The sequence below is a fragment of the Oncorhynchus gorbuscha genome, linkage group LG10 (genome assembly GCF_021184085.1).
Source record: "Oncorhynchus gorbuscha isolate QuinsamMale2020 ecotype Even-year linkage group LG10, OgorEven_v1.0, whole genome shotgun sequence".
Taxonomy (NCBI): domain Eukaryota; kingdom Metazoa; phylum Chordata; class Actinopteri; order Salmoniformes; family Salmonidae; genus Oncorhynchus; species Oncorhynchus gorbuscha.
The window spans coordinates 49,113,052-49,131,406 of NC_060182.1; the positions used below are offsets into that span (position 1 = coordinate 49,113,052).

The 18,355-nt window shown below is 40.4% G+C and overlaps 2 protein-coding genes across 2 annotated transcripts; both read right to left on the bottom strand.

Moving 5' to 3' along the window:
• Positions 1 to 6,470: 6,470 nt before the first annotated feature.
• On the bottom strand, positions 6,471 to 7,341 carry LOC124046201 (transcription factor HES-2-like). The gene is made up of 3 exons (XM_046366316.1): positions 7,212 to 7,341; positions 7,009 to 7,104; positions 6,471 to 6,875 (listed from the first exon to the last, which is right to left on the bottom strand). Exons 1-3 carry the CDS (start codon positions 7,305 to 7,307, stop codon positions 6,471 to 6,473), a joined length of 597 nt encoding a protein of 198 aa, XP_046222272.1. The 5' UTR covers positions 7,308 to 7,341.
• Positions 7,342 to 16,244: 8,903 nt separating this feature from the next.
• Positions 16,245 to 17,144, bottom strand: LOC124045380 (transcription factor HES-2-like). Its single transcript, XM_046364676.1, has 3 exons — positions 16,971 to 17,144; positions 16,700 to 16,883; positions 16,245 to 16,581 (listed from the first exon to the last, which is right to left on the bottom strand). The coding sequence occupies exons 1-3, from the start codon at positions 17,058 to 17,060 to the stop codon at positions 16,265 to 16,267; spliced, it is 591 nt and encodes a 196-aa protein (XP_046220632.1). The 5' UTR covers positions 17,061 to 17,144; the 3' UTR covers positions 16,245 to 16,264.
• Positions 17,145 to 18,355: the final 1,211 nt, after the last annotated feature.

The following is an 18,355-nucleotide window of genomic DNA, read 5'->3' on the forward strand; positions in this document are numbered from 1 at the left end:
GTCAGTATCCAGGACCAATAGGATGTCCTGCTCAGTAACCATTATGATGTCCTTCTCAGTAACCATGTCAGTATCCAGGACCAATAGGATGTTCTTCTCAGTAACCATTATGATGTCCTTCTCAGTAACCATGTCAGTATCCAGGACCAATAGGATGTCCTTCTCAGTAACCATGTCAGTATCCAGGACCATTAGGATGTCCTTCTCAGTAACCAATATGATGTCCTTCTCAGTAAGCACTAGAATGTCCTTCTCAGTAACCATTAGGATGTCCTTCTCAGTAACCATGTCAGTATCCAGGACCATTAGGATGTCCTTCTCAGTAACCAATAGGATGTCCTTCTCAGTAACCATGTCAGTATCCTAATGACCCTGGATACTGACATGGTTACTGAGAAGGACATCATAATGGTTACTGAGTTCTAGAGTTCCACTGTGGAGATGGGAGAACCTTCCAGAAGGACAACCGTCTCTGCAGCACTCCACCAATCAGGCCTTTATGGTAACACGGTGCATGCCAGGCCATTCTCTCACCACGGGAGGAACGGGGAGTTTGCTCAGGTCTCCTACCTGACTCCGCCAATCTCCCCGTCCCCCCCAAAAAAAAAAAAAAAAAAGAATTCTGGGGTTGCCTCTTGTGCACGTTACCTTTATGTCTCTATTTTGGTTTGGTCAGGGCGTGAGTTGGGGTGGGCATTCAATGTTTTTCATTCTATGTTTTGTTCTGTTTGTTGTGTTAGGCCTGGTATGGTTCCCAATCAGAGGCAGCTGTCAATCGTTGTCTCTGATTGAGAACCATACTTAGGTAGCCTGTTCCCACCTGTGTTTGTGGGTAGTTGTTTTCTGTTTTGTGTATTGCACCTTGCAGAACTGTTCGTATTTATTAAACGTATTATGAATACTTACCACGCTGCACCTTGGTCCTCTTCTCCTTCTCCCGACGACATTCGTTACAGTAACATATAATTAAGTCCTTTAGTAGGGCATTATACATGACTTTATCTGACAGGTCTTAGAAGTCTCAGGGTTACAACATGTCCTTATGATTTATAGGGAAAGCAGCCTTTTATGAATGACTCTTTTCTATCTCAACACATCTGATTTAACCTATATGTTTGATAGATTTCTTGATTGTTTATAGGAGAATAAAGGTGAATTCTGGAAGGCAGAATTTAAAGAGGAATCTGATTTTAATGTGCCCATGTTGATTGACAATATTCTTGATGCCATTACGAATATCATTGAAAATAAGTCTATAGTTTATAGAACTGTTTCTACTGTTTTTTGGAATTTATTAAGTAACTGGCTTCAGTTCAAGATTTTAACTTGTTTTTGAGCTTCATCAGGCCAGGTATCGGGTATCCTCTCAAGCGAAAACGCTCAAGGAGAGAATTTTGCCCATTATATTCTACCTCTGTGTCACAGACAATCTATGAAGTTGGCTTACTAGTAAACCTTTTTTTATGGGGAGAGGGTGATAACTATCAGCTGTCAATATATTATTTTCATCTGTTGGTTTTCTGTTAACTGTAGTTCTTGTACTAGTTACAAAGGGACGATCTGTATCGAAGAAACGTATAGTTAATTGAAGTGATTTGCATAGTTGGGAGCTAACGGAGTCCCCATTGCTGTTCCAAAGGTCTAAGTAGAAATATTTATTATATAGAAAAATCGTTTTTAGTAATCTCTAGTTGTGCAAGCTCAATTATATAATTTGTTGGCACATCGCTTAAGTGTTTGGAGAGGAAGAATTTGAGGGTCTCCACACCTCCATCATTCGGGAATTTTGGTACATAGCGATGAGACATCAAGGGTGACTAGCCAGTCTCCTTTACTAATAACTGGTATACTTTGTAGTTTCATTCGAAAAATCAGTGGTGTCTTTTAGATAAGATTGCAACTGTTTGACTAATGGATAAATGTGAATGTCCACATAACGAGACACTTGTTACCTGAAACGATAGGTCTTAATGGAGGGTCTGTGGTTGATTTTGTGAACCTTAAACAGACCATAAAGGATCAAAACTGTAGGTTTTGGGACAAAGATATTTAAATTCCTGTTCTGTCAACCAATGTATTTTGTCGTCCTTCATCAAGGACTTTATTCAATTGCATAGTTGGAGGTAGGATCAAAATGTCATGTTTTGTCATATATTGTCTTGTCCTTGTGCTTTCCCTTCTGTTCGTTTCCCCCTGCTGGTCTTATTAGGTTCGTTCCCTCTTTCTATCCCTCTCTCTCCCCCTCCCTCTCTCTCTTCTCTCTATCGTTCCGTTCCTGCTCCCAGCTGTTCCTCATTCTCCTAACTCACTCATTTACTCTTTTCACACCTGTTGCCTATTTTTCCCTCTGATTAGAGCCCCTATTTCTCCCCTTGTTTTCCGCTTCTGTCCTTGTCGGATCCTTGTATGATGTTCGCTGTTCTGTGTCCTGGTCTTGCCCTGTCGTGTTTTGTCTTCTTCAGATGCTGCGTGTGAGCAGGTGTCTTAGTCTGCTACGGTCGGTGCCTTCCCTAAGCAACCTGCAGTCTATGGTCGAGTCTCCAGTCAGTCCTCGCTACTACGAGTGGATTTAAGATTTTCCTGTTTTGTTTTCTCCTTGTTTTATCCAGGATTATTACTTTTGTCTTATACTGGAATAAAGACTCTGTTTTCGTTAAGTCGCTTTTGGGTCCTCATTCACCAGCATAACACAAAAATCTATTTCTTATAACATGTTTTTTATCCTCCAACAGACTATTCATTTTTCCGATATACATGTTGGTATTAGAAATCGATGATGAGGTAGATTGACCAGAATTAAATTTCAGCTCAAACAAGCAAAGAGAAATGACAGTTCATCGTTACTTTAAGACATGAAGGTCAGTAAATTTGGAAAATTTCAAGAACTTTTAAAGTTTCTTCAAGAGCAGTTGCAAAAACCATCAAGCGCTATGATGAAACTGGTTCTCATGAGGACTGCCACAGGAATGGAAAACCCAGAGTTACCTCTGCTGCAGAGGATAAGTTCATTAGAGTTACCAACCTCAGAAATTGCAGCCCAAATAAATTGCTTCACAGAGTTAAAGTAACAGACACACCTCAACATCAACTGTTCAGAGGAGACTGTGTGAATCAGGCCTTCGTGGTTGAATATGCTGCACACAAAAAAACACTACTAAAGGACACCAATGATAAGAAGAGACTTGCTTGGGCCAAGAAACATGAGCCATGGACATTAGACCAGTGGAAATGTGTCCTATGGTCTGGTGTCCAAATTGGAGAATTTTGGTTCCAACCGCTGTGTCTTTGTGAGAAGCGGTGTTGGTGAACGGATGATCTCTGCATTTGTATTTCCCACCACTAAAGCATGGAGGAGGAGGTGTTATGGTGTGGGGTGATTTGCTGATAACACTGTCTGTGATTTATTTAGAATTCAAGTCACACTTATCCAGCATGGCTGCCGCAGCATTCTGCAGCGATACCCCATCCCATCTGGTTTGCGCTTAGTGGGACTTGTTTTTCAACAGGACAATGACCCAACACACCTCCAGGCTGTATAAGGGCTATTTGACCAAGAAGGGGAGTGATGGAGTGCTGCATCAGATGACCTGTCCTCCACAATCACCCAACCTCAACCCAATTGAAATGGTTTGGGATGGCCCGCAGAGTGAAGGAAAAGCAGCCAACAAGTGCTCAGCGTATGTGGGAATTCCTTCAAGACTGTTGGAAAAGCATTCCAGGTGAAGCTGGTTGAGAGAATGCTAAGAGTTTGCAAAGCTGGCAAAGGGTAGCTACTTTGAAGAATCTAAAATAAATGTTGATTTGTTGAACACTTTTTTAGTTACTATATGATTCCATGTGTTATTTCATAGTTCTCCTGTCTTCGTTAATATTCTACAATGTAGAATATAGGCTCCCATGCGATGCAGTGGTCTAAGGCACTGCATCTCAGTGCCTTCACTACAGTCCCTGGTTCAAGTCCAGGCTGTATCACATCTGGCTGTGATTGGGGGTCCCATGGGTGGTGCACAATTGCCCCAGTGTCGTCCGGGTTTGGCCGGGGTAGACCATCATTGTAAAAAATAATTTGTTCTTAACTAACGTGCCTAGTTAAATAAAAGTAAAATAAAATATCAAGAATGGGGATGCCTTTGTAAACACAATTTAAAGATTTGGGAGTACATTCAAACTATTTCCCTACAATAACTTTTCAGTTAATGTTATTTTGCTTGACTAAATGGAGAGGAACAAGTCTCCCGAAGGTTTGTGCACATTTGTTGACTAATAGTTTTATATCTGTCTGATTTAAATCAATTTTAAAAACTAAAATGCCGGTCATTTTTGTCTGAAGTAGCGCAAATCTACCACTAGATGGCATGGTGTCCTCATTACTTCATTAATGCATGTAAACATGGATGACAGCCCACATTTTCCAATGCATTTAACAAACCATTTCCAGGTGCTCTGGAGTAAGACTCTGCTTCTCTCTTATCACACTGTCTTTTCAGTCAGTCTTTTAAGACCATCTTTAAAATCCCCATGTCACTGGTGTCGCCTATTATCGTGGATCTGTCATTACATAAAGAACATAAAACAAACATTTTTTGGAAGGTCCTTCCTTTTCCAGTCTGTTACCACTGATAGGTGGTTAGAGAGGTAAGGAAACCTCACTATAACACACACACACACACACACACACACACACACACACACACACACACACACACACACACACACACACACACACACACACACACACACACACACACACACACACACACACACACACACACACACACACACACACACAGGGAAATGTATTGCCAGACACAGAGGATGATGGTGAACAGTGCGATAAAGTGTGTGTGTGTGTGTGTGTGTGTGTGTGTGTGTGTGTGTGTGTGTGTGTGTGTGTGTGTGTGTGTGTGTGTGTGTGTGTGTGTGTGTGTGTGTGTGTGTGTGTGTGTGTGTGTGTGTGTGTGTGTGTGTGTGTGTGTGTGTGTGTGTGTGTGTGTGTGTGTAATCACACCACAGAACGAAAATATGAAAATCTATTTAACAGCTGAAGGCCCATTTGGAAGGACCTGATGTCAACCTTAGAGACCAAGCTGGAACAGTTGAATTGTTTATTTTTGTAAGTTATCAATCTTTGTTAACATATCACTGTCAGTGTGACAGCTTCTATTTTTATAGAAGCTGTCATACTATTTCAATGTGTAAGGTGGTTGTTCGTGTTGTACATTTGCCTGACCTCTGTATTGGGCATCATTAGAAAAAAATATCAATAACGTCGTTCTTCAGACTGCTTATCCAGACGCAAAGTACACAGGTTTATCCAACCGCAAATGATTGGTCACCACACGCACAGGGAGAAGATAGCTCGCTTTGCTTCAATGATCACCCCTCATAGCTCGCAATGGATTTTGTCGCCTGCACAACACCTGTCAGTCCAAGCGTCTATCAAAATGACACTGTGCTTGTTGTGTAAAGGACTTCAGGCTGTTTGCTTAGCGAGTACCACTTCCTCCCTGTTCTTCATACTATTCGGCCAATACCTGGCGCGAAACTCTGTCTCGCTCGCACACGTGACTACTCTCCTGAAGCGTCTTACCAGTCCGCGCCTCGAGAAAAGCTATCCGCTGGCGCAAGTGGGGACACTTCAGGCAGAGGTGTAAGTTTCACAGCTCCCCATGTGTTACACTCAACTGCCAAACTGCTTTCTATTTGACTAAAACCTTGTTCCTTAAAATGGCATGTTTACTATTTTACTAACCATTTAAATTAAGGTCATATGTTTAAACGTTTGGGTAACAGTTGGTGGGTAAGTCTTGATTACAGGCACTTCTGTGCGTAATGATACGTTTTCTTACCAAATAAAAGGAAATAGTATTTTGTCTCAGTCTAGGCCTACGTTATGGCTACATATATCCTAGTCATACCAACAAAGACAACTAAGGAAAATTGAAATGAAGAGGAATATACCACGGTATCGTAGTTTTTATTGGAGTTAAATATATGTACAATGCGTAATGGTAATACAAATACATCCCTATTAGAGACATTTTACGTTTTTAAGAAACATAACACAACGTGCTTACATATCGTTTATCTGCACAGACCCAGAATACTGAAGTCGAAAGCGCAAATGACATACATTTAATAACCCCTTGGGTTTACAAAGGCGTTTTCTGTGGCCCTTTTATCATTTAACCCCCAAAGAGGACTAAATATAGCAAATAAAATCCATGCAGATCTTAAATAATAAGAATGTCTTCAAACTTGTCCATTTACAAGACAGAAGACGTGTGTACTTACTTCAGTATATAATACTTAACTAACATGATTTAACGATGAAGTATAGCTTTTCATCAAGAGAATATGACAATGCATGCATCTCTATAGCCTAGTATTGATAAATACATATGTACAAGAGACGTCTCCCCGACATGTACATATCATACAATTTACATTGGCGTTATGGCTTCTTGAATCTACCAGGGTCTCCACATGTTAGCATTGACAGTTTGTGGTACTGGCTGGGGCCGGTTGGGAAGCGAGTTCGAGTGGTTCTCGATTCTGGAGCCAACGTTGGCTTTGAGGCTCAGGAGTCTCTGCTGAATCTGGGGGAAAGCCCTGGAGCTCTGGGCGCAACAGTTCTGACAAGCTGGGTCGACGGACGCAGACATGGACTGCTGGATGAAGTCATTCAACCGCTGGCACGAGTCTTTGTCCAGGTTCGTTTTGGGGATCAGAGCGGTGACGCGCTGCAGGCAGGCTTTGTACCCTTCTTTGTAGCTGTCTGATGTACTTTTTTTCTGAGCAGCGGGAATGTCACTGAGGAATCTTACGGTCATCTCAAGGATGTCAGCTTTCTCAAGCTTCGAGTACCGAGAATTCTGCACAAAAAGAGAACGGGGTGATGGTTAGACCACTATCTATCTACACATAACTTCGATGATGACATGTTTACAGCTGTGTATTCTAGACAGGTATAAAGCATAGCCTATTTGTTGGTTATTTGGAACTTACATATTTTCCTGTGAGTGGAAGGATCAGAGTCTTCAGATGGTTGATGCTGTCATTGATACGAGCGCGCCTTCTCTTTTCCAACAAGGGTTTCATTGTCTGAAAAAGGGTAACTCACACTTTAGAATCCGTTGCAAAACCATTTATCACGACAATTTAGAAACACAAAGTATTTTCTATTCTATTGTATCTATTTAGACCCTTACCTTTCTCAATTCAAGCGCCTCTTTTCTCCTGGCCACAGTTGGCCTTGGAGCAAAGGATTGGATAAATTCGGAGGTTATATTTGGAATCATTTTCATTCTCGTATGTGGAGGAGGACAATTTTCAAGTGGGAATCTTTGAGATTGGAGAGGATATGTTTCCAACGACCTCGGGCCGCAGTTTATATGGAGGTCTCGAGCGTCGGTTCTGTGCGTCACGGGTACGCCCCCAAGCTACCGTCAAGTAATTTTGACTGAGGACCTTTGCATTTGAAACAACACGAGCACCAAGTGCACAATAATAACCATCTGCCTCCCCATTTAGTCCAAGCATAACAACTATGGTTTGTGCAAGCTACATTTGATGATACAAAGCTTGCAAAACGTCTGCGTAAATAAGCGTTGCTTTTTGGTCAAAGTGATTTGAACATCAAATGCTATTGTATACAAGCAGTCTTTAACTTACAATATTTATCATTATTGTCTGATTATTCTGAATTGCATAGTTTTTTATGTACAGCTTATTATTTACGTTTTTAAATAAGTTAAATGATTCGATACCCATGCGTAATTACGCATAACCAATGTTCCATGGAAAGCATATCGCATTGTAACACCTTTCATGGTTAGTGATTTAGAAACATATCAACCACACATTAGGCCTACATGTTATTTGAATAAATATTAAACGTGTATGCAATTTCGATAAATAAATGCAGGTTATTGTAGATGGATATGGTTCAATTCAATACACGTTTTTCAAATATACCGTTCAGCCTCTCACGTTTTGTTTGTTTGATAGCATTAAACATGTTTTCCACAGATGTTGTTTGATATCCATTCTGTATCGTAGTCTAACATTGGTGGAGGGGCTATGGATGGATAGACGATGGAGGGGGCACTGGGCTTTACGCATTATTTACATCTACACCGACAGATACCCAAGCCAAGCTGACTTCAAATAACATCTGCTTGTAAATTGTGATCAACAATTTTCTTAGTGTGTGATGTCTAGGCCTCTTACATTTCTGATGGACGCTGTCTTTACCTGTAGCCTACTTGTGCTGCCTGGGGAGGGGCGTGACTTTGGGGGGGTTGCACGACAGATGATGGGTATGAACTGAAATTCGTTTAAGTTCCTACATGAACAAAGCAAATGTAGAACTGTTTAGCATTCGGCCTATATCCTGAGACACATTTACTAGACAAACCATTGTTGATTCGAGTCATGATGTATACATTCCATGTGGCATAGCCTACAAACCATTTACCGTTTATTCTATTCAGAAATGCCTTTAGCATGTCTTCCATAGGCTACCAGTTTCTAACAACAATCACTACTCCAGTGTTAACGACCTATCAAACTCGACGGTTCTCATGGGAATCACGCGTGCAGCACGCGCCATGGAGACCAGATGGGCGTATGTTACCGACCCGAACACCACCCCCCCCCAATCCAACCCACCTCTCCCATGTCCCCCTCCTCCCCACTACCATCCCCCTACCACCAGCCCGTGTCACCCTACTATAAGGGAAGAAGCCCCCACCCTACTTGTTCTAAACTATTTCTGCATTAAGTTTTATGAAGCATGTTTCGCTAACAATTTTGGCGTCGGTAGCCTACAAATCTGCATGCGATTGGGTGATGGTCTCCATGGTATCCATGATTAAAAACTAGGATGCCAAAATAGATTTCCCCCCACACCCCCCCTTTCTATAGATGCTCTCCACATATTGCCATAGTCCGGTTGGCTTGACTTTTACATACTTTATAGCGTCCAAGCTATATTTTTGCAAGTGTGTTTTTCAATGTTTGTGCGTAAAAGCCTGTTTAAGTATAACGAATTGATGATGGTCGATGACCTAGTTCAGAGACCGGTTGCATCGATGTAGTTTAAGAGACACAGAATCAAACAAATAACATTACCTTTCATTATAAGCCTTGTATATTTTCAAGTAACTTACAGATTGTTCGAAAATTGATATTTGCTATCACAAATCATTTTTAATTACTATGTGTACTTAACCTGTGATGTCTGCATGTTTCAAAACATTTTCAATAAGATAGATAATCGAAATACTTCCAAGATAATCATCGTTCTAATTCTGTGGGGACAGAACCTTCTAACGATGCAGTTAAGCGGACGCTTGGCTTGGAACAAAACGAAGCCCTGAAATTGATACGCGCATTTGCTGCATGCGCCCCTATCACCCCCGCGGGCCTTCAATTAACATTTCGGCTGTATGAATCCAGAACTTTTCCATATAGAGCTTACGGTTAGGGCCCCCTTTGTCTTCCCAGCAAATTCGGCGTGGGTAACCCATCTGTGCAAGCTGAATGGACAGTAACCTATTGTCTAAGAATGTTCTGATACGTGAGAATGAAAAAAATGCAGCTTTTGGGATGGGGGAGGATGTCAGCCGCACCACGACTGTCCATGACGAAGAGCTGCTTAGCTTGAGTTGGGCTCTACACTTCTTTTGTCATGGCATAACCAGCGTCTCTTTAGCCAGACAAATGGGATTGGGGGGAAAAACAACCTCTCAGGTCATGTCTGGTTTACTTGTGTGAGATCCAATGTAGCATATACCCAATAGTAGATCTATTGTATCTCAACCAAACCAATTAGATGGTAAAGTAGTATTGTCATTTGGTTGAATACAATAGTTGCGTGTGTGTGTGTGTATATAACTCACGTAACGGTTATTGTACATCAAATGAGTTTGGAAGCTCTTTTGTACAATGTGCACCTTATAACATTTGTTGGGATCCATCCAAAACATTTCATGTCATAAAATACAGTAAGATATAAAACATCGGTGAAGTAGATCTAAACCGTTTTTGTCGAGCTTCTCAGACCACAGTGATATGAGCTGGTGACAGGTGCAGAATCTGACGTTTTAGGGATGGAACACAGCTGGGAAAAGGGGCCAGAACTCACTTCATATAGTTGCAGCAGATATATTGTGATTTAAGTGTATGTGAAAACAGATGAATGTTCTACATGTATTTTGATGGGTTTATTTATCCAGTGGATACCAGCTAGACTTTGATGCGAACACTTAAGAACTCCCAGTATTTTTATGGAAGTGGAAGAGGTTTAAATTGTAATTGAAGATGGAAGTTGAAGCAGTTAAGATAAGTGAGTGGTTGAGGGATGGATGGATGGTTGGGGAATGGAAAAAAAGTACATTTCTTGAAGTAAATGTGGTGTGTTTGCTAGCTTGTTTTAAAGTATTTATGGTTGTGAAATAAATGATAATAGTAGTAGTAATGACTGCAGTAGTAATGGTAGTGACTGGTTATAGTAGAAACATTAGGTAGATGGAAAGATATTGATTGATTTGATAGGATAGGGTGGAATTGCCTAAACATCTGGAAGTTGGTTTGGTGTCTCTAGCATAAACGGTTCAAGAGTTACTGTTGGTTAGTTATTTTAAGCCAAAATAGTCATGGTTGATAAAGGTTTTTGATGAATTTGAAGTTAGGATCGCCTGAACATGTGAAAGTTGGTTTCGTGTTCAATAGTTACACTCTGTGAGTTATTTTATGCAAATGTGTTTACGTTTATATAACTCTAGTTCATAAAGGTTTTAAAGAATTTGAAGTTAGGATACCCTATTTGTTTTTTTTATAGCTTAATTGGCCAAGGAGCAGGACCATTTTGAATAGCTACCTCTGTATTCCCATGGTACTCATTCAAACCCATGTTCATGTACAGTATGCACATTTGTAAATGGTTATAGTTGTAAAAGTATAAATATTATATAAAAAATGTAAGCAATCTAATTCGGGTCAGTCTGAACATCTCAAAGTTGCTTTTGTATTGATAGCTTCAACGGTGTAAGAGCAGTGGCACATCCAAATGCTTCCTGTTCAATTCTATGGAGCGTTTATGAACATTTAACATGGTTATAGACTGTAGTTCGAAAAGTGTAAATGATATAACAATTCTGAAAGCAATGAATTTAAGTTGGGTCAGTCTGAACATCTCAACGTTGGTTTGGTGTTGTTAGGTTAAATGGTGTAAGAGGAGATGCATGCCAACATTTTCACCATGGAAGTTTATGGCCCTTTTATTGCCATAGACATGCATTGGGAGCTCATTTAAATCAGTGGTGTAAAGTACTGCGTAAGTTGTTTGGGGGTATCTATACTTTACTATTTCTATTTTTGACTTTACTTGACTATATTCCTAAAGGAAATGATGTACTTCTTACTCCATACATTTTCACTGACACCCAAAGGTACTGGTTAGATTTTGAATGCTTAGCAGGACCGAAATGGTCCAATTCGCACACTTATCAAGAGAACATCCCTGGTCATCCCTACTGCCTCTGATCAGGCGGACTCACTAAACACAAATGCTTTGTTTGTAAATGATGTCTGAGTGCTGAGTGCTGGCTATCCGTCAATTAAAAAACAAGAATATTGTGCCGTCTGGTTTGCTTAATATAAGGCATTTTTAATTATTCATACTTTTACTTTTGATACTTAAGTATATTTTAGCAACTACATTTACTTTGATACAAATTTCTTGTTAACAAACTATAGTTTTGACAAGTCGGTTAAGACATCTTCTTTGTGCATGACACAAGTAATTTATCCAACAGACAGATTATTTCACTTATAATTCACTGTATCACAATTCCAGTGGGTCAGACGTTTACATACCATAGTTGACTGTGCCTTTAAACAGCTGTGAAAATTCCAGAAAATTATGTCATGGCTTTAGAAGCTTCTGATTGGCTAATTGACATCATTTGAGTCAATTGGAGGTGTGCCTGTGGATGTATTTCAAGGCCTACCTTCAAACTCAGTGCCTCTTTGCTTGACACCATGGGAAAATCAAAAGAAATCAGCCAAGACCTCAGAGAAAGAATGATATACCTCCACAAGTCTGGTTCATCCTTGAGAGCAATTTCCAAACGCCTGAAGGTACCACATTCATCTGTACAAACAATAGTATGCAAGTATAAACACCATGGGACCACACAGCCGTCATACCCCTCAGGAAATCTCCAAGAGATGAATGTACTTTGGTGCGAAAAGTGCAAATCAATCCCAGAACAAACAGCAAAGGACCTCATGAAGATGCTGGAGGAAACAGGTACAAACGTATATATATCCACAGCAAAACGAGTCCTATATTGACATAACCTGAAAGGCCGCTCAGCAAGGAAGAAGCCACTGCTACAAAACCACCATAAAAAAGTCAGATTGTACTTTTTGGAGAAATGTCCTCTGGTCTGATGACACAAAAATAGAACTGTTTATCCATAATGACCATTGTTATGTTTGGAGGAAAAAGGGGGAGTCTTGCAAGCCAAAGAACACCATCCCAACCATGAAGCACGGGGGTGGCAGCATCATGTTGTGGGGGTGCTTTGCTGCAGGAGGGACTGGTGCACTTCACTGAATAGATGGCATCACGAGGGAGGAAAATTATGTGGATATATTGAAGCAACATCTCAAGACATCAGTCAGGAAGTTAAAGCTTGGTCGCAAATGGATCTTCCAAATGGACAATGACCCCAAGCATACTTCCAAAGTTGTGGCAAAAGACTTAAGGACAACAAAGTCAAGGTATTTGAGTGGCCATCACAAAGACCTGACCTTCCTATAGAACATTTGTGGGCAGAACTGAAAAAGCGTGTGCAAGCAAGGAGGCCTACATACCTGACACAGTTACACCAGCTCTGTCAGGAGGAATGAGCCAGAATTCACCCAACTTATTGTGGGAAGCTTGTGGAAGGCTACCCGAAACGTTTGACCCAAGTTAAACAATTTCAAGGCAATGCTACCAAAGACTAATTGAGTGTATGTAAACTTCTGACCCACTCGGAATGTGATGAAAGAAATAAAAGCTTAAATAAATCATTCTCTCTATTATTATTCTGACATTTCATATTCTTAAAATAAAGTGGTGATCCTAACTGACCTAAGACAGGGAATTTTACTAGGATTAAATGTCAGGAATTGTGAAAAACTGAGTTTAAATGTATTTCTTTAAGGTGTATGTAAACTTCTGACTTCAACTGTAGATAGTGTGGTCTACTGCTTATCATGAGATACTCTACCTCAGGCGAGCAAAACCATGAGACTTCCTTAGATATTGTGCACCAGCTATTGTTTACAAATCTGCAAATGCCCCCGCCCGTGTCTTACCAGAGGCTGATGTTCTATCCTGCCTATAGCTTGTATAACCCGCCAGCTGTATGTTATTAATGTCGTCGTTCAGCTGTGACTCGGTGAAGCATAAGATATTACAGTTTAAAATCGGGTATCTGTAGTATATCCCTCTTGTTGAAGAAGAACTCCTCGTCCAATTTGAGGTGACTAATCCCAATGTCCAGAAGCTCTTTTCGTTCACGAGAGATGGTAGCAGCAACATTATGTACAAAACAAGTTACGAACAACACGAAAAAACAAACCAAATAGCATGGTTGGTTAAGAGCCAGGAAAGACGGCAGCTCTACCCTCCGGCGCCATCTTGTTTGGTGCCTTTTTCCCTTCATTTCCTGTATAAAGTGTAGCCAGGGACAGAACACCAGCTCGCTCTTGCTGCCACCTCTTTTTCCAGTTTGCGTAACAACGTTTACCTGTGATATGCCTATCAACTTTTGCACCAGCAGTAGCCTATGCTCCATCTACTTTGCGGATTTCTGAACTATGAATTCACTGGCAACAGAGCAGATCGAGGCCTGCATCCAGCAATGTCAAGTGACCTGATTTTAAAGCTTTTCAGTACTGCACTACAGGTAGATAGAGCGAGAGGGTAAACTCTACTGAACTAGTTTTAACGTATGGAATCACTTGGGAGTTTCTAGATTTGCGATTAACTTCCCCTTTAATATTTCACATTTCAGATTCTCAGATTCCCTTTACAGCTTCCCTTGACCAAAAGGAATATGTTGTCTACTTCCCCAGAGTCAAATGAACCATGGATACCACAAGCGTTAACGTAACGGCTGGAAGTCTATGGTATCTGCTACCTCTAACTCCCTACTGGACACAAATAGTGAAGAGTTCATTCCAAGCCACCGGATGTATTAGGGGTGCTATCTGTTGTGAAGCCAATATGTTTTGTTGTAATTTTACTCAAATCATATTTTATTTGTCACATACACATGTTTAGCAGATGTTATTCTGGGTGTAGCAAAATGCTTGTATTCCTAGCTCTAACAGTGCAGTAATATGCAGTAATATCTAACAATTTCACAACAATACACACAAATGGAATTAAGAATATATAAATATTTGAGCAAGCAATGACATAGCAGCATAGACTAAGATATAGTAGAATAGTATAGAATACTGTATATACATATGAGGTGAGTGTGCAAAATATGTAAATATTATTAAAGTGACTAGTGTTCCATTATTAACGTGGCCAGTGGGTCCAAGTCTATGTATATAGGGCAGCTGACTCTAAAGTGCTAAGCAGCAGCCTCTAATGTGCTGTATATCATGTGCCAGACTATATGTATATATATATGATATATTATATATATATATGTTGTTTAGAACTATCATCTAGATCTCAGACTCCTGCCACTCCTTGCACCTATTGCTCCTTGACTGAATTTGGTTACGTTTGGTGACATTTTTCTTGCCCTATCCCTCAGCTCAGGATAGACAACTGGCAGGCTCAGGCTGTTGTGCCTTTAACTTGAATAACAAATACACATTTTGTTAATACAATTTTTGGAATCTATACTGACCCCTAAAGAGACATTGAAATACAAAGAAGAGCAATCTGGTCTCATAAACGGATGAGTCCAAAGACCGAACAATCCATCCATTGGCTTCACATCAACCAGAAGGCAAAAGCATCTCCTAAATGTAGCATGTCTTTATACAGAAACATTTTCTGGAAAATGTCATGTTGACGGTGCATATAAATATAGTTTTTTTTTAGATTACAATCCATCATGGTGCTATTATGGGACTCAGGAGGGTAGCCTAGTGGCTACAGTGTTGGACTAGTAACCAGAAGGTTGCAAGTTCAAACCCCCGAGCTGACAAGGTACAAATATGTCCTTCTGCCCCTGAACAGGCAGTTAACCCACTGTTCCTAGGCCGTCATTGAAAATAAGAATTTGTTCTTAACTGACTTGCCTGTTTATAGAAAGATACTGGTGAATTTTGAAGCACTTTATCTTACCATTACACTACTTCATATGGGCTCACCAAAATGTTTTCTTTAATTCGTTTGGTTTGAAATGCCTCTATGGGCTACCCTCATATACTTTACCCCCATACCAAACAAGCAAATGGCCTCTTTCCGAGCAAATTCACGATCAGAAGTTATGAGCAGCGCACCACCCCACAATGGGACGAATGGGGATCAACTGCTGTGCAAACAACCAAACAGTTCTAGCATTATTCCTATAGCACCATTTCAGCAAATAAACACATTCATTTCATATCATTTTAAAATAAACACATGTTCAATCCAATGTTTCATGTTGTTGGAATAATGTTACCAATACCGAGAAAATACAACAAAACAGTTATTTTTTTTTATAATGAGCTTTTATTGAAAGTATATGATCAATGACAAAATCATTTGTGTCATAAGACACATAAACTAAATTGTGTTTTCATGAAATAAATAATACATTACTATAACACACAGTGTTTACAGTCTACTCCTTTGCACAGACCAAAAGTACTTAAGTCAATAGCGCAAACCTCAAACAAAATAACCCTTGGGGTTTTACAATTGTTTTGTCTACAACCCAAATCTTGGAAATCCCAAAGAGGATTGCATTTAGCCTAACAAAGATCATAGAATTTGTCTGCTCATAAAGTCTGTGCTCATCTGATTTTTCTGTGAATAAATAAATGCATTACTAGTCAAACGTGAAATAACTCCCTCATCTCTTCCAGTTAATATCTACATCTAACAGCATATATATATATATATATATATATATATATATATATATATATATATATATATATATATATATATATATATATATATATATATATATATATATATATATATATCACAAAACAATGTTCGCTAAGGGATCGTCTGTCTAATCTACCAGGGTCTCCACATGTTAGCATTGACAGTTTGTGGCACTGGCTGGGGCCGGTTGGGAAGCGAGTTCGAGTGGTTCTCGATTCTGGAGCCAACGTTGGCTTTGAGGCTCAGGAGTCTCTGCTGAATCTGGGGGAAAGCCCTGGAGCTCTGGGCGCAACAGTTCTGACAAGCTGGGTCGACGGACGCAGACATGGCCTGCTGGATGAAGTCGTTCACCCGCTGACACGAGTCTTTGTCCAGGTTCGTTTTGGGGATCAGAGCGGTGACGCGCTGCAGGCAGGCTTTGTAACCTTCTTTGTAGCTGTCTGATGAACCTGGGGGTAAATAGGCGAAAGTTTAGTTTAATGACCCAATGACAAATGTACAACTTATTCATACAATACAGTACACATATACAACATGATAGAATTAGCTTTCTGAAATAATACTGACCTTTGACTGGAGATGAAGGGAGATCTCGGAGGAATCGGACGGTCATCTCCAGAATATTGGCTTTCTCAAGCTTCGAGTATGGAGCGTTGTCTTTGCCGACCAGAGGGAGAATTAGAGTCTTCAATTGACGGAGGCTGTCGTTGATGCGTGCGCGCCTTTTCTTTTCCAACAAAGGCTTTAGTGTCTGGAAGAAGCGATAAAAAGCCATTAGTAACTCGAAAAGGGTATATAGCATTGATGATAAACACATTTGACTCTTAGTTTCTCTTACCTTTCTCAGATCGTTCGCTTCTTTCCTCTGGGCCACCGTGGACCTTGAGGGGACAAGCTGGGTAGTCTCAGGAGTGATTCTTGGAGTCATGTCTTTAGCTAGAAGTTGTGCTTTTAGGAGAGAGGCGATGTGCTCTTTGCGAGGCGGTGAGCTGCTGTGTGCTGAGCAGAGGGAGAGCGCTGTATTTATGCGAGTTTCGCGCGTCGAGGGGGGGGACCTACATCCATTGTCTTGGAGTCTTGACGCAGGGGACTATGCCTTTGGGACAGCAACACATGCACTCGACTTGACCATCTGGCCTGTGGGGATATAGGGTTGACATTTGGCTTCCACAACTGGCATGTCTCACTGGTGGTATTGCATGTTGTGGTAGCTATAACTTTAAAGATATGTAAAGTTTCATTCATTCATGTGCACCATCTCTATCCTTGCATAAAACCTAAACGCTTATATAAGACGTGGGATCCTAAACTAAAGCTAAAACTGTAAAGTATGATAACATCATGTTTAATAAACAGCATTAAGGTTTATTCGGTTGTATTTATTAGATAGCCTACATCTTGTTTATTGACACATTGTAAATAGCTTTATTTTCACAGTGGGCTACTGGATCATAATGAACTTGGGGGGAAGTCTTACAACCAAACAGGTTGTATTAATAGTTCTTATAATCATGCTTCTATTCAAATGTAGATTATGGTCTAGGTTTGTTTTCTTCAGTCTTGATTCAGAGTTAGGACTCAGGCAAATGTAGCCAGACAAACGTTCTAAAATAATAAGCGATTCCAAAATGTTGACAAAACCGATCCCCAAGCCACGCTATGTATGGATTAACATTTGCTTGTCCTTATCAACATGTTTTCAATGCAGTCTATCTGAACAAGGACATTCACCTGTAGCGTGGCCAAGACCCTTATTAAATGGGGGAGGGGGGGGGCAGCAATGCAGTGGAACAATAGATGTTTATAAAATAATGAAATGTAGATTTAATTAATTATTTATGTCAAATAGCCTACATTCTGTTGATATTTCAATGCATGACAGGAGACTCATTTCCAAATAAACACCATTGTGTTAGCCTACTCAGATGGACTTTTCATGTATCACTATATGAACCAAAATGCAGAAGTTGTATTTATACATTTTGTATTTCATGTAAGTCCTTGTCAATAGAGTGCTCTCATTTGCTCTGTGCAGCTATGAGCCGCTGTTAAACTCACGCGCTCGGCACGCGCCATGGATGCGAAACAGATGGGAGTCTGTTGCACGCCCATCCCCCACGTCTCTGCCATTGCGCTGCACTTGTTCCGTGTCCCATTGCTTACCCATGTTCTTGATTTGTGCTCCCGTCACCTGTCTGCGTGTTTTTTCAAACATATTTGGCG

Excerpts from the sequence above, each read along its gene's own strand:
- LOC124046201 (XM_046366316.1), bottom strand. The coding sequence starts at position 7,307 with ATGAAAATGATTCCAAATATAACCTCCGAATTTATCCAATCCTTTGCT. Across the intron at positions 7,105-7,211 it reads AGGCGCTTGAATTGAGAAAG|ACAATGAAACCCTTGTTGGA; the intron begins GTAAGGGTCTAA and ends ACCCTTTTTCAG. Across the intron at positions 6,876-7,008 it reads TTCCACTCACAGGAAAATAT|AATTCTCGGTACTCGAAGCT; the intron begins GTAAGTTCCAAA and ends CTTTTTGTGCAG.
- LOC124045380 (XM_046364676.1), bottom strand. The coding sequence starts at position 17,060 with ATGACTCCAAGAATCACTCCTGAGACTACCCAGCTTGTCCCCTCAAGG. Across the intron at positions 16,884-16,970 it reads AAGCGAACGATCTGAGAAAG|ACACTAAAGCCTTTGTTGGA; the intron begins GTAAGAGAAACT and ends CGCTTCTTCCAG. Across the intron at positions 16,582-16,699 it reads CCCTTCATCTCCAGTCAAAG|GTTCATCAGACAGCTACAAA; the intron begins GTCAGTATTATT and ends ATTTACCCCCAG.